Source organism: Microchirus variegatus (genome assembly GCF_963457635.1).
Source record: "Microchirus variegatus genome assembly, chromosome: 15".
In the NCBI taxonomy this organism is placed as follows: domain Eukaryota; kingdom Metazoa; phylum Chordata; class Actinopteri; order Pleuronectiformes; family Soleidae; genus Microchirus; species Microchirus variegatus.
In genome coordinates this window covers 12,756,246-12,772,130 of record NC_139816.1, presented here as the reverse complement: position 1 = coordinate 12,772,130, position 15,885 = coordinate 12,756,246, and the positions used below count along the sequence as shown (strand labels likewise).

Here is a 15,885-nt window from a genome sequence, read left to right as displayed (position 1 = left end):
GCCGGAATGTGGGCTCCAAATGGGAATAAATAAAACATAAAGGTGCTCCATAAAAATGTAGAAGACGGACACATTTATCAGCGGGTCCCTTGTGTGTCTGCTTAGAAGTCCAGACCTAAAGCTACAACCAGCAGCTTCTTAACATGGCACCAAGACTAAAAACCTACAAGGAAATCGAGAGCTGGTCATACCTACCCGTCTGTATTGTTACAGATCACTTATTAGCACATTATATTCCATTTGTTAACACCAAAATGCACAAAAACAGGAAACTAGCACAGGATACAGGGAATTCGTGCATTTCCATGTTGATATATTGTTTTTTTTATGAACATACATTGCCAAAGACACAATGAGCACAATAAACATGTCAGATGTTTATTACTGATTGTTAGAACTGCCTGATTTTGATGTTTGTCGGTGGATTTAACATCCCCTTTGTTCCAAGTCCTTGTGCTAAGAAAAGCTCACTGGATATGAACTGCTACTTAATTTAGTACCAACAACTTTATTAGTCCCAATGTGGGCAGTAGGTTAAGAGCAGCAAGATAAAGACAACAAAACACGGGGACAATTAATGAATTCCCCTGCAAATCTTGCTTCTTCTTTGACTTAAAAGCAAAATCATTGCTTGTGTCAAGTCATTACTGTCATTATTTTGTATTTGCAGAGAAATGAACATAAAAGACCTCTTGACTGGTTCTTCTTCAGCTCTTGTGATATATGTTTATGGTCTAAAAAGTTAAAAGATCCTAAAATATAGTTACACAACGATCAGCAACAAAGCATAAAGGCTGTGTGTGTCAATAGAAACTCCCGGTCCAATGGTAATCTTTGTGTCTGTGTATTCAAGTGAGGGCACTCGGGTCAAATCTTTGTTTTTGCCATCATATAAACACAGAATAGTCCCAAACTATGACGGATCTATGGCAACGGAGCTTACAGTGCAACAAAAAAAACAGGTTTCTTTGCTTGTCCACAATCTCAAGGTGATAAAAAACACCAAGATAATTTTTTATCTTGTAAGATTGTTTGCGGACACGTTTTTATAGCTGCCAGGTGTTCTTTTTTTCCTTCTTTTTCAGTCCCTGTCAAAGCTGCCTGTTATTGTCAGTCATGGGGAAAATGTTACTTATTCGCCAACAATGCAGGTCAATACATGGCTGAGAGGTTCTGTGAAAATTATTATCGGCGTCAGTCCCGCCTCAGCTTTTTGCATTTTATATTTATACACTTGGCAGAGCAATGCGCATATACACTCACAAGTCCAGAGGGACTAACCTTTGCTGCTCTCTGGCATTTTTCTAATATGATTTATGAAATTCAAAGTGATAGATGCACCACACGCTGCAAGTCATTATCATTACCTGAAGTTTCATCTCTTCCAGAGGCAGAGGTCAGTCCCAGTCCCGCTCCCCCACATCGTACTTCATCTGCTGCTTATATATCCACAGCGATTTACATACATATGGAACTGAATGCCGAGATAGGTGACTGATGAGGGGACGATTATCAATGATGATGTCAGTTTTGGGCAAAGGAAATATGTCTATGTGTATTGTCATTACATTGGCACCACTCCAAGGTCAGCCAGCGTGCAGAGCTGTTGCCAGGCCATCATCAGTTCTTTCTGCTGCCGTGGTCCTGAGGAAGTGTATCATCCTTAAACCATCAAGCAGTAATGACTTGTAATGAATGGAACATCATTAGTGGGATGTACTCGATGGCTCATCATAATACATTCTGTGATGTGAAGAGAAAAAGCCCCATTAGGGCTTATAATGGCAATTCTTCAAGTACAGAGCAGGTACGGCCACATGCATGTTCACATGTACTGTAAATTGTACGTAATCTTGAAGGAAAAGCATTTTCCTGGATTCAGTTGAGCAGTCTCCCAGATGAACCTCCGCCGGAAAAAAGTGATCTAATGACACAAGGCAAGACAAACATCCACCTTCTCAGCACTTTAAAATAATGACTCATGCATCCTGCTGTGCTTTTGTTGTAGCCGGGTACATCATTCACAAGAAATAAGATAAAAAAGACTGTTGGGACATTATCAGATGTCCACCACGTGGACTAATGCAAGTACAAAGACCTGAAACTCAGATTACGCGCGCACTCGTATGCAACGCCTCACTTAAATGTACAGGTGTACGAGCGGAGAGGAAGGAAGTGGAAGACGGATGAGCTATAAATTGAAAGGATAGCGGACAAAGGCTTCATTCATGAGACAGAAATTGGGTGCACTCATCGGGAGGAAACACTTTGCCTCATTAGACTGACTAATCAAAGATTAAATATTTCCAAGGTCATGTTATTTTTAGGTTCAGGTCTCCTTTAAAACATTTTTTTATTATGACATTAAAGTGAAGTCTCCAGGTTAAAGTTGCAGTTAAGAAATGACCCGCAGTTAAAATGAACTGAACCGTGTGGAATAGATTTACCCGGCCATTAGTGAATGTCAAACTTTTTTTGTGCAAGGCATTTCTGTGTCTATACACACAGAGTAACAAATGTTCACCTATAGGTGAAACAAACAGAGAGGTGACATAATCGACGCACCTTTATAGCACAAAACAGGATTAATTCTAGCATTTGTCAACAAATGTTTTGAAACTATAGCAACCTAGTTCAGGTGTTACCATGGGGACAACCACCGTTTGCATTCCCCTTAGAGGCGAGATGAAGCTAAGAATTCACTCTGGGTCTTCTTAACACCCAGTGCAAGAAGTCGAGGAATGCTCGCTTTCATGTTTTACTAAATCTGATTAGTCATTCTTGTGTACTCCGATGTCTTTGCTCTTGTATTTGTCAGACTAATCGGTGCGTGCGTGTACGCAGCCGTCATGAATTCTGTGTCTGTGACAGAGATTGAAGATAAACAGACGGTGTCTCATAACACATTAACATGGACTTCATCTGCTTTTTTTTTTTTCCAGTGTACGTGAAGGTAGAGACAGGAAAACTCCAAGCAGGGTGTGTTTTTGTGGGGAAGCTCATCGCCTTTGACAAGTGCAGAGCACGAGCAGGAGGTCCAGGTTCAGGGGCCTGTCAGGTGTAAAACACATATGCTTTGATGTGCACTTCCAACTGCAAACTGATATGAATCTTGCATCAGTGGACAAATCAGATCAGTTGATCTGTAGATTCAGCACTGATTCTGTATGCTTGTCTTAAGATTGCACACAGGAAGTGATTTATTTTATGTCAACAACATGAATGAATAGCATGTGGACTATTTTTGCCTATCCTATGCAATATAAGGAAAAACCTAGTAAATCATAAATGTAGCACATAAAACATTGCAGTACTGCATTGTCAATTCACACTGTAAGCTGTAATTATTTTACATTTCTAACTTTATTTAAACCCCAAAAGAGTTTTACAGTTTCACTTCATCACTGAGTTAGTTCCATAATTAAACCCCCAAAACTTGCTGTAGTAAAGCAGGATGGCTGTAAAACAGAATGGAGTATGACTAAAAACATAAACAAATGCCCACATAAAGGTTCACAAGTGCTCAAAAAAACCTGGTCGTTCAGCAGTTTGATGGGATAAACGCTTCTTTCCCTTCGCTCCCTCAGTCAGGTCTGATAGTATTGCTTGGCAGAGTCTGATTCCAGATGAGGAATGCAGCAAAGAGATAATGTTAATCGTTTCTGTTCACTAAGACCGGACCAGTGATGGGACAATTATAAAAAAAAAGTGAATCGTGGTCAATTTCTATGCTTGTGGTCAGCGTGAATGGAGAAAACCATTATTTCACTTTAAAAGTCCTGTCTAACTCGCCAACATACAGTCCTTGTGATTTATTTTTGAATGTGCCACAATCGTTAGCCGCATCCTTTCCTTGTGACTTAACATAATCCTATTAAATTAAATATAGTAAGTTACGCACTGCAGCTTTAAGCAATTACACTTACAAAACCACCATTTAAAACACAGGCATCTCAAAGAGAAATCACGTAGTCACTTATTACCCCACATTACCTTATTTGTCGCCTCAAAATGACCATAACACTGTTGTCGCTTGAGCCCCGAGGTCAACCTGCTTTAGGCATCATCCAACTTTAATGTACACTCATTCAAACACATGCTCCTTGGCGATGCAGCTGCCGATTATTACAGTGGAGATGAAAGCTATTACTGTCGCTTGACCTGCCTGCTCCACAGCAAGAAGAGGAATCAAAGGACCCACAGAGACCCCCCACTGCTCTCGGGCAAGCTTGTTTTTCTCCACAGCGGAGGCAAAGTATCCAGATTATTATGAATATCTGGTGTGTCTAGGTCTCATTCTGCACTGATGCTCCCTGCAGAGGCCTCATTTCTGCCCCATGAGACGGAGGAGTAGCTGCTCAAAAACAGTGGAAGTTTGTTTCTGCAGACGTTCCGGCTCCTTGAGCAAACAGTGACAAATACCTTTTGTTGCTGCCCTGCAAAATCTTTACATAGCTTGCCTATAATTCACATGCTTGTGTATTCATCACAGCTGTTGCCTCACAGCAAGAGGATCCCCCCGGGTCAGATCCCAGTTTGACTGAGGGCCTTTCTGTGTGGAGTTTGCATGTTCTCCCTGTGTGTGCATGGGTTCTCCACCACGTACTACAGAGTCCTCCACCAGCCCAAAAGCATGCAGATTGTGGATTAGGTTGATTGAACACTCTCAACTGACCATATGTGTGAATTTAAGAGTTTTTCTCTGTATCTTGGCCTTGCGACGGACTGGTGATCTGTCCTGAGTGTACCCCGCCTTTCACCCTATGTCATCTGGGATCGACTCTAGCCTCCCTGTGACCCTCAAGTGCAGGATAAAGCAGTAGGAAATGGACAGACTATTCATCACTTCCTGGAAACTTTGATGTAAACATTAGCATTGGCAGGACTTTTTGTGCACCACATGACTCCAGGAACCTCCATCGCTCTCTTCAAACTTCTTCCAATTTTCATGATGACCGCTCAACTTCAAATTCGGCGGGATGTCAAGTATGTATTCAGTAACAGCCAATAGGAGCGCCTACTCCCTCTGAGCTGCACTGTGATTGGCCAAAGTCTCCCATCACAGGTCAGATATTCTGACAGCAAGCAGAGACTAGAGCAGTGATTCTCAATCCTGGTCCTCGAGACCCATGTTTTCAATGTTTCCCTTGCTCCAACACACCTGATTCAAATGGTCAGTTCATCAAAAAAAAGCACTGCAGAAGCCTGATAATGAGCCATTTATTTGAATCGGGTGTGTTGGAGCAGAGGAACATTGAAAACATGCAGGGCAAAAAAAAGCATGCTCTCCAAAATGTCTTTCCATTTATTAAAGGTGCATTATGTAATAAATCTAAAGCAACTGGCCATAAAATCCTCCTAATATGTCACAGAGACTCAGGAATAATATTCATATAACAAACTGAACACACCAACAACAGTACAGCCAAAATATTTTGCAGACTGCAAATCATGTTTATGTTTTGAAATCATGTTTTGGCATGTGGCGCCACCTACCGCCGTCTACCGATCATTGCAGTCAGCGGAGTCTCAGCTGCCGAGCAACCACGGGTCGCCAGTTACGTCAAAAAATGAAACCTAAAAGACCTCGGTAACTTGAATGTAACCGTTTTTGGCCACATTCTTACATAAGGCACCTTAAACCTATCACAAAAAGTAATTATTATTTAAAATAAGGCAGCGAATAAACCACGTGTGAAGAGACACAGCACTGACCTGAAAGAGGAAAGAGGATAGAGGTGAGAACCAGAGGGTGGCTTTACAACACTCTGCGGGGCCCCTGGCACAATTGACTGGAGACCTGCCAACTGCTCACATTCCTGCCTTTCTTTTGGAACTCGAGGTTTTGAGGTGGGCAAGAGCGGCTGGGCAAGAGTGACACCAGGGTCACGGTAACTCTGCACTGACATGGCGAGACAGAGAAAGGGTAGACGAGGATCGTACAGGTGAGAAAGAGAGAGAGAGAGAGAGAGAGAGAAGCAAGAGGAAAACACTCGGCAGCTTTACCCCTCCCTTGTCCTCATTGTCTTTTTCCTGTGTGTGTGATCGACTGGAGGGAGGTGCTCAGCTGGGAACGAGGGGAGAGAGAACACACACACGACATGAGAGACACTGGACTGTGATCAGAGCTGGAATGGGGTGTTGTGTTCTGTAGGTTGTCCTGCAAACCTGTTTCTGGAGGGAAACTGAAGGGCTGGACACACACACACAGGAATTCCAGGTCAGGAGGGTTCCTGTGGCACAGCAGAACTGAGCTGGGCTGGGCTGGTTATTCCAAACTCTCCCTCTCTCAGTCATGAGCGTCACTGGAGTAGAGTAGGACGATAGTGGGATAGGATAACTGCGAGACGTTTTACTTCAGGGGTCAAACGTGAGGCCTGACCCACTCATGATGGGATCCACTGTGGGGTTTGCCTGTCTGATGCTGATGCTTTCTACGCTGGGAAAGAACCTCCTGGTGTCTGGCGGTTGTTCGGGCAAATGCTGTCGGGGCAGAGACTTGAGCTGTTTAACCAAAGACTGGAGGATGGACCGCGTGTTTGGGACGTGTTACTGTGACGAGAGCTGCGTCAGGACCAAGGACTGCTGCTTTGACTACTTCACAGAGTGTCCAGGTGAGGGATGAATGGAGAGGAGTGAATGAATCACAAGAAGGGAGGTGCTTTTTTTTTTCCTTTCTGCACACACCTTACATTTATGACACTAGAGTGAGATAACCTGATGTGTGAGATAACCTGTACTCTAGGTAAAAACACGTTTCCTCTGATTCTGTTTATCAAACCAAAGATAAGAAAAAGACAGGAGACGAAAGAATATTTCAACTATCTGGTTGATACTGGACAGATTATCACTATCGCCATGTGACAGAGAGCTAACGGGGAGTATACATGCCAGCATTTTTTTCCCCCATCCACGTGAGATTGTTGGGTCGATTGTTTCTCATGTGTGGTCTATTCTTCGTCCTTTGTCCTCTAACTCGTGTTGTGATTGCCGTACACGTCGCAGAAACAATGATCATTTCACAGGATACCCCCAGGCAGCTTTGTTTCTAACCTCATTTCTGTGGAGCTGGCCCACATAACGGAATAAGTCCAAATATTTGAAGAATGCGATTCTGTCAATCAGTTTGCAGCAATTACAGTTCGAGTCAAACACGCCGAGTGAAACTAATGTGCGTTACAGTCTGATAGTTGCTAATTGTGCATACTTGACCAAGTCATTTACTCAAATCACGCTCAATAGAGCGGGAAAACACACTTTTTTTTACAATGCTTCAGTGCTCCATTGATCCCAAGTTATTTTATAGATGCTGAGCTCAGTTACACTGTTTCACAGGGACATTATAACTACGTTGCCCTGCAGGTTTTTTTTCTTTTACTGTTGGAAAACAGTCACCTCAGATATGCATGACCAACATCTATGACCTTTATATCGGTTTTGATTGTTTGCTTTCACGGAGGATATCCTGTAATAATGTTGTCACCTTGTCCACCTCCCTCCTCCCCGGTATGGGTGGTAACATCCAGCTCAGGACTGTGCTGTGAGCGACTGGAGCTTCTGGAGCGGCTGTGCAAAGCACTGCCAGCCCTCGGTGCGAGTCCGCGTCCGTCATGTCGAGCAGCGGCCCAGTAACAGTGGAGAGCCGTGTCCCAGCCTGGAGCAACAAGCCGGCTGCAGGGAGTACAGAGATCACCAGGGTAACCACTGTGGTCTCAACTCAGGTACACAAACACAAACACACGGGATTCACCTTAGATACACCTCATTATTTTTATTTAAGGTGCATTTTTTTGTTCTGTTTCATCTTGTTCGTCCAACTTGCACTAAGTGAAAGACTGGATGCGTTCTTCTTGCCAGGTCCTGCATTCATTACCAGCGAGGAGTTTGGCAAAGGAAGGCCCAGACATGACAGCTATGGAAACCCCCTGGACCCTGGGTAAGTTTCATGTCATACTCCCTCCCCATAAAGCCTCACTGAGAAACTGCACCTGCCTCTAGGTTTACCTTCAGATTCATATACCTTCAGAAGAGTTGAAAAGTTCACAAGTGCTGCCATGGAATAATTCCATTTTTGCATAAAACCATGTGTTAGAAAAAGACAATGGCACCTTTAAAAAAATAAAATAAAAAATCCAGCTGCATCAGTGACCATGCAGTGGGTGTTTGCTCACCTGTCTCTCTGTCCATAGACTACTCAATAGAGCAGCGCTGAGACTGCCCACATCCCTTTGAAATGAAATACTTTAATGAGGACAGTCACATGAAAAGCACGAGCACAAAAGGTTTGGCTGATGGAGGGTGAGGCATTAAATCAGCACCTCAGTGTATAGGCGGCATTATTGTAGATCTCCATTTTGCTCCGAAAAAACATTTCACGATAGGGAATTAGGAGTTTCTGACGACTTTGACATATTATTGTAAAGATTAGGCCTTTGTCCTCCAGCGTGATTGTCTGATCCAATCATGCAAAGAATGACACTCTTGACTGACACCGTCTCTACTCCCCTAAGGTTCTGTGTGGAATTCACACTGAAATCCAGGACACCCCACTGTACTGTCGAGAACAGGCCCCACACACACTGGATGCGCTACATAACCGAGGGCTTTAAAGTGTGTGTGGCGTGTGAACCGCCTGCCATGAGAAACAATAGTGGCAGCTGCCAAGGAGACGGTCAGGAATCAGACAAGTATGAACATATGGTGCTTTCCATGTTTTTTAGCTGTGTTTACTTTGAAGATATGTTACAAAAAAAAGGCTTCTCTGAAACAGTAGCAGGTTTTATCTGGACAAACCAGAGCAGGATAAGATGATGTGCTGCTAAGAAGGACAGCAAATTAGTGTCCACACCTTGCCATAGTACAGATGTGAATGTGTGAAACTCCACTTACATGTGGGCTGTTGTTGCAGAGGAGCTTTGCTCCACTGGCAGGCGGTGGGGAATCCTCAGTGTCGTGGGACGTGGAAGAAGATGCAGAAAGCCCAGCAGTGCGATTGTCCACCACAACACAGCTTTGTCTTCATCTGATCCAAACAAAGCAGCTCGGAAGACACAGAACAGTGCTCTGGCGTGGAGTTCACACCCGGACACTCTTCAGCAGGAAAATAGCGTGTTCAGATCAGATGCTTAGACAGTGCAGGCGTCTCACTGAGATGCTTTACACTCGATGGTGGTGCAATACAAATACTGGAATGTAAATAAATAAATAAATAAGCTACACATATCACACACACAATACAAAAGCATCTTTAAATCACCAATCACTTTTTCCAGCACACAAGAAGCACCAATAAGTTGATTTTGTATATATTTTTTTAATTTGTAACACTGTTTGTATTCATTATTTTTCTGTCAAATCTATTTAACTTGAATTCATAAAAATAAAAAAAAATTAAGAAAAAGATTCCATGAAATGTTGCCCTTCACTGAAGGCACCTCACAGCACATGATCTGCATTAACTTCTTTGTCTTCTTGTGGCAGAAATCGCAAATGAACACTAAAGGAACACAGTTCGTCCAACTTCATGAACAAGTTACAAGGTAAATCTTATATACAACAGAAAAACCCACATTTATTGCCCTGTCTCGGGTGCCCTCTAGTGGTGCATTCCTTTTAGTGCAAATAGCAAATTATAACGGCAATAACATAAAATACCGTTTTTGAAACATTAAAATAAGTTGACTAAGTAAAGAATAGGGATGGTTCCTCTCCCTCTTCAGCTCACTGCATGTGACTTCAGTAAAACTCTCCATCGGTCTTTCAGCATGGTTCCCGTGCGTCCTTCAAAGTCATAGTCCTGTAAAATGAGAGACCACTTTCCAGCACCGTGGCGATCCACTCCCTTCTTGAGGTACTTGTCCAGCTGCCATGTCCATTTCTAAAGAAACAAAAATGTAACACTTGAGCAATGCTTGCATGTATAAGTGATTTGAGATTCATTAATTGGCCAAAGTATGAAAAGGATCGATGCAGCTCAGCTTACCTGCTTTGGTTTTCTTTTCTTATGGACCTCTGTTGTATTCAATGACTTGTGTGAAAGTATCTGAGACAACTCTGACAAAGGGAGGATTGACATTTGCTTTAGCTATTGTGCATTTTCATGGATTTTCAAGTATTTTTGCACCAGATAAGACCAAAATAAAACATACCATGCGTGGAGAGTCTTCTGACAGAGACGCATGGCTTCTTGCACGAATCAGGTTTCCATAAGTCAGTCATTTTTGACATAAGTTTACGTTTTGTTCTGTAGAAATAAAATATGTGACATTATTTGTTATGCCAATATCATCCATAATGTTCCTTTTCCATTATATAGTTCCAGCACAACTTGTATTGCTTTTCCATTGGGGATAGTACTGGGGCTTTTTTGGGTACCTGCTCTGGCATGATTTCAAGCAAGCTGAGCAGAAACACAAAAAAATGTGACGTCTGCTGAGTGGTCAAAGAATCGAACCGAACAATGCCGAACTACAGATCAGTAAAAAAAAAACACTTAAAAATCCTAAAACATGCTTTAATCTCCAACATTTAGCATGGGAAATTTCTAAAATGTCAATATTTAACAGAGGAGTACCGAGTAGTGCTGGAACTATTAAGGAAAAGCTTCAATATTGTTATTGAGAGAAGACACATCAACACCCATTTGTACTGAGCTCAAAACAGTTCCCTCCTTTTTCCTAGTAGAACATAAATGTACATGTATGTTGTTGAATACAGGCTCAGATAATGCATGAATGCCACAAAACACAACTGGTATTAAACCTTTTTCTTACTTCACATCCTCGACTTTTATTTTGCAGGGCGTTTCAGAGAAAGAGTTGTCCTCTGTCTCTGCGTCCCCCGTCTCTGCGTCCTCCGTCTCTGCGTCCTCCGTCTCTGCGTCCTCTAAAGCCTCACAGTTCTGTGACGACAGGACCATCTTTGTGGCTTCCTGATAGATGGAGACATAAACATGCAGACAAACATAAATTACATTTCTATAAATTACTTTTTAATCATCGTCTTCAAAAAAACAATTAACTTTCAGGACCAAGTATTGCTATAATGTTCAAGTAAAACTAATGACGCCTGTCATTATAATACCCTTCTAAGACTAACCTTGGTCATGAGCCTACAGGTAAATCACCTCCGCAACTTTCATGAATAACTGAATGTGACGAGGCCCCCCGAGGATGTCGCTGCCGTACGTAGCAGTTTGCCCTTGCAAATAATTTGATGACAAACTGCGAATTATCTGTGACTGATAAGTCGCACCAGCACCTTCAGTCGCACAGGGCACCATTACTCAGAAGAACAAGAGCATAACCAAACCCAAGATCCAGAGAATTTAACGTCTGCTGAAATGTATTTGTTAATCTTTGCCGTTAGCTGAAAACACTGGACACCTTATGTGTCCAGTGTTTTCAGTGAAGCCATATGGATAATCCTCACTCCACAAACAGCAGAACAGGACAAAAAACCCCACAGAATCTAGTTCCCACTCGTCCAAACGTTGTAAGTTCTGATTAATTTATGACATGCTGGTGTGATTTCTGCATCGAGCATGAAGTACAGCAACAAATGAAATCCCCTTCGGTCAAAGTCTTGCACTCAAGTTATTTTCCCCTCTTAGGCCAAATAACAAAATATATACTTCACATGCTATTAAATTATTTAGATAGTGAGAGAGTTTCTGCAGTGTTCAAGTAAATTATAATCTAAGTTAATGTTAGGAGTTTTAAGACCTATTCAATAACGTATAAAGAATGCAATTCAGTACCTCAGACACATCCATACTAAAACACACAAGCATAATGAGCATAAAGCACACGTTAAAATACTACAATGACATGCAAATATAACCTAAAAAAACTCATAAACAAACATTAAACCACCCCTAAAAGATTAAAGCCGACCACTAACAGAAGCAAAACAACCTCAAAGCCTGAAGGAAACTAAAGAAATAACTAACCCTGACAGTATATCTTGGTGCCCATTGTCTCATAGCCCATCATAATATCAATAATTTCCTCCATCTGTTGTAAAGCTGGTTATTCACATGGCTGTAGAAGGACTAGTTTAACTTTGACACGGGTTGTGACAGGTAATGTACCTTTAGAAGGTTGTCAGAGGGGTTCTTTTGAAGATAAGCATCCAAGAAAGACTTGACCGTCTCCAGCAGTTTGTTAAAGCTGAAGCTCCTGAGAAACGGGTGATGAGTTTCCCTCTGTGACACTATTGTCGCCAGCTTTAGGCTCACATTCTGTGGAAGAAACACATTAGTTGTTGTCCATTAAAAAAATCAATCAAAGTTGCCCACTGCATGTCTAAGTGTCGAGTCGGGCAGAAAAAAACGAGACAATAGTGAACAAACGGACCTGAGGGAGCTCATAGCTGTTGTTGAACCATTTGAGAGCTGAGAAAGCAGAAGATGTTTGGCCGTTCTCCAAGCACACAGCCACAGACTGGGGAACATGGCACATTAAAAGATTGAAACACTGGAAAATTAGAACAAGCAAAGCCATCCATGCATAACATTGGGCAATGAGCCCTGCTTATTTCACCAACCGATGATCACTTTACAGATGAGCTGACACTAGAAATACATTCAAATCATTCAAAACACTAGGTCACATCATCATCATCATCAACAACAATGTCTGGATATTCTCTGGTCAGATCTCGCTGGCGTTTAAATGATAACACCACGTATGTGCTTTAGATTTACCTGAACAAACAAAAGAACGCTTATGTTTTTAAACACAGTCTCATCTGCCACAGTGGCCTCCAGTTTCGACCATATTTTGGCAGCAGACATGAGAGGCATCACCGATTCATCCTCCTCAAACTGGGAATCTGGAGACAGACAAGTGTAGACTGTGAGAGAAGTGTTGGCAGAGATTCTCAGGCACCCAGGTTATAATCTTCTTCAGTAGTTGGCAATAGGCGACTGGACTCGCTTGAGTTGAAGACGTTTAACCATCTCATCCAAGAGACTTCTTAGTTCTGACTAGCTGGTGGGAAAAAACACATATTTAACCTGTGAGGATGATGCCTGTAGAGGTTAAGTACCTGGTTTCAACTCAACTCAAGCAAGTCTAGTCGCCCATAGATGACTGTTGAAGATGTGTGTATGTGTACTCCATTTTTAATTACACAAAATATAGAAGGATAACAAATATAGTTCAAAAGCAGGATTTTCAAGGTATCAACTGCCAAAAAATACAGTAAGTAATATTAGGTTTTTATTCAAAATGCACTTTTAACACATAACCAGTGTCGTGGCTGACACTGGTTAGTTAAGTTGTGCATTAACAGCAACACAAAAACAACATTTATTTTTGCAGTTTTTATCAACGTACCCAAGTGCTTTCCATGTATGACTCTGGCGATGAAGGCGCATATCACTGTCTTCTCTGTGTATTCGTCTACTGTTGGAGATGAACTCTGAGATGTGGCTGAAAAAACACCACCAAAACGTGAGTTAACGCTATTTTGTTTTCAGTGCATGCTGCATTTCCGGGTTGGAGTTGCAAAACATGACAAATAACGTGGGACATGTTGTTTTTTAGAGTGATTGGTGGGCGTTGTTTTCTAAATATTTACCCTTTCAGACGTTCATGTTAGCTATCGATTCATTAGCAGTGGGGAAAACTTACCCTCGAAAACCGTAAGCGTCTCATTGAAATCGTCGAACTTTCCTTCCTTGAAGTGTCGACACAGACTTACGAACAGGAAGTCCACCATCCATCCCGTAGCTACAGCTTTGACATGTTCAAAACTGACACTTTGTGCCGCATCATTAGCTTCTGTGTCGCTTTTATGGTTACTTTCAGCTTCCATGTTTATGTTTGCAGTTCTTCTTCTTCGTCTTCTTCTTGTGTGTGGAAATAGTTTGATTTCCGCGGGATTTGAGTATTGTTCTAACGGCCTGTGGTGTTGCTCTGTGATAGGCTGTGTGTTTCGGTACGCACTGCAGCGCCGACTGGCGGTTAGGAGTAGCAACGCATTCAAATAAGCGCCACACCAAGTGAACCTCAATAACCACAGTGTAGTGTCGTGTTTTTCTTGTATTAACCTGAATTATGATGAAAGATATGTCACTCTATTACAACACAGTAGTTTTAGAAGATAACATTGTTTTACCTTTGAATTAGATCTAGTTATTTATGTGCAAATTGCTGAAACACATCGAAATGACATGTTCCACGGCTTTGATCTGACTTTTTTTTTATTTTTAGCTTAGAATCCCCATGCTAAAAAAAAAAAAATATTTGACATGTTATTGCTGTATCGATTGAGTTTTTCTTGAATGCAATAGATTCAGGAACACTAATCTTCTTTAATGGATGCAATACTCTCAGTATGTGGTACAACGGGTCAGTAGACCAGTATAATGCATTATTTGCTTTCTTTTAGAGTGTATTTCGATATCAAAGACATTACATGCCCGATCTTTTGTGTTTGAGGTCGCGGAGAACTGCTTATATTCAGTATCACTATTTGGCAGCAGTTTGCAGCAGAAAAGTGGAAGTCCATTAATTGCATCTAATGGAATGGAGTACATTTCCCCTCCACCGATAAATCATTTATCAGCCAGTTCTGTCAGATTGCTGAGTTGTGTGTACTTTTAGACATGAAAAAAAACAAAAAAATCTTTCATGCTTTCATGCAGCAAATGCAATATCATGTTTAATTAATGCTGTGTATAAGGTCATATTCTATGTAATGATCCCTAATGTGCATGAAAAGTGTCACTGGCCAAACAACATCAGCAGATCAGAGAACACAATACAAAAACATACACATGCAGGAGTTATATACACATTTATTTCTTATTCTGCATATGCTAATAGATGTAATGGGGAACAATGCTCTACAGAAATGTTGACATAAATGTACCATGACAAAGTGTTCTGTGGTTCACATAATTGTTCGGACAACTACATGCATACAAAGATGTTGCTTTGTACAGAAACAGTCTGTAGCTCAAGAGTGTGTCTAATGATAATGTTCTCCAAAGCAGAACAGAGAGAAAACAAATCAACGAACAAACAAAACAAAAAACGCAAGAGGCAGAATACACATAAGAGACATAAGAGAAAAGAATATAGCTTTATGCATTTCAGGGAGCAAGGTTTTTTATTTTTTATAAGCACGCATGAGTGACACGGACAATACCCATTCTCTCGCAGAAAATAATGACACAACTTCTTTTTTTTTCCACACTGCACAGTATCACGTGTGATAATGCCGCTGTGAGAGAGTAAGACAGAGCACGATCTGTATGCTGTCAGCTCATACAGTTAATTTCAGTATCCACACACTAACGTCATCCGGCGCGGGATGGGGGGGGGGGGGGGGGATACAGCTGATCAATCAGAATCCCTTGTTTCTCTCGCCCCTACCTGTCAAAATGAATGATTACTCAGGGATAACATGGAGACATGAAAACTACAAACAATGGGTGACGGAGGAAATAAAAAAAAAAGTACTGACACCACATCATTATGCTTTAGAGAGCACACAAGATTTCTCCAACGAGGGATCAATCATTTTCACAAAGACAACTCGGTGAGCTCTCACATGATTCTCTGATAACAAGATGATGTTGGTCTGGGCAAACAGTACGGCACACACACACACACACACACACACACACACACACACACACACACACACACACACACACACACACACACACACACACACAGACAGACAGAGGGGAAATGTGGACCATAAGAGATGTGATGTGATCGTTTTGGGAGTATCTGTCTTCTCACAGCGTTTTTGTTCCCCTCCACCCTCTGATCACTGAGCCTGAGGCCATGCTATGGGGTTAGAGGTTCTTAAAGTGGAGCGACTGGAGCACAATGTTGTGTCAGCATGGGAAATAATCAGATGGAT

The 15,885-nt window shown here is 41.8% G+C and overlaps 2 protein-coding genes across 2 annotated transcripts; one reads left to right on the top strand and one right to left on the bottom strand.

Moving 5' to 3' along the window:
• Positions 1-6,388: 6,388 nt before the first annotated feature.
• sbspon (somatomedin B and thrombospondin type 1 domain containing) lies at positions 6,389-9,105 on the top strand (the record flags this gene model as incomplete). The annotated part of the gene is made up of 5 exons (XM_083901742.1): positions 6,389-6,614; positions 7,527-7,721; positions 7,858-7,936; positions 8,511-8,687; positions 8,909-9,105. 5 exons carry the CDS (start codon positions 6,389-6,391, stop codon positions 9,024-9,026), a joined length of 795 nt encoding a protein of 264 aa, XP_083757868.1. The 3' UTR covers positions 9,027-9,105.
• Positions 9,106-9,688: 583 nt separating this feature from the next.
• Positions 9,689-13,821, bottom strand: terf1 (telomeric repeat binding factor (NIMA-interacting) 1; the record flags this gene model as incomplete). Its single annotated transcript, XM_083901541.1, has 9 exons — positions 9,689-9,877; positions 9,983-10,053; positions 10,149-10,243; positions 10,773-10,930; positions 12,092-12,241; positions 12,357-12,443; positions 12,707-12,834; positions 13,341-13,436; positions 13,638-13,821. 9 exons carry the CDS (start codon positions 13,819-13,821, stop codon positions 9,716-9,718), a joined length of 1,131 nt encoding a protein of 376 aa, XP_083757667.1. The 3' UTR covers positions 9,689-9,715.
• Between the last annotated feature and the right edge of the window lie 2,064 nt (positions 13,822-15,885).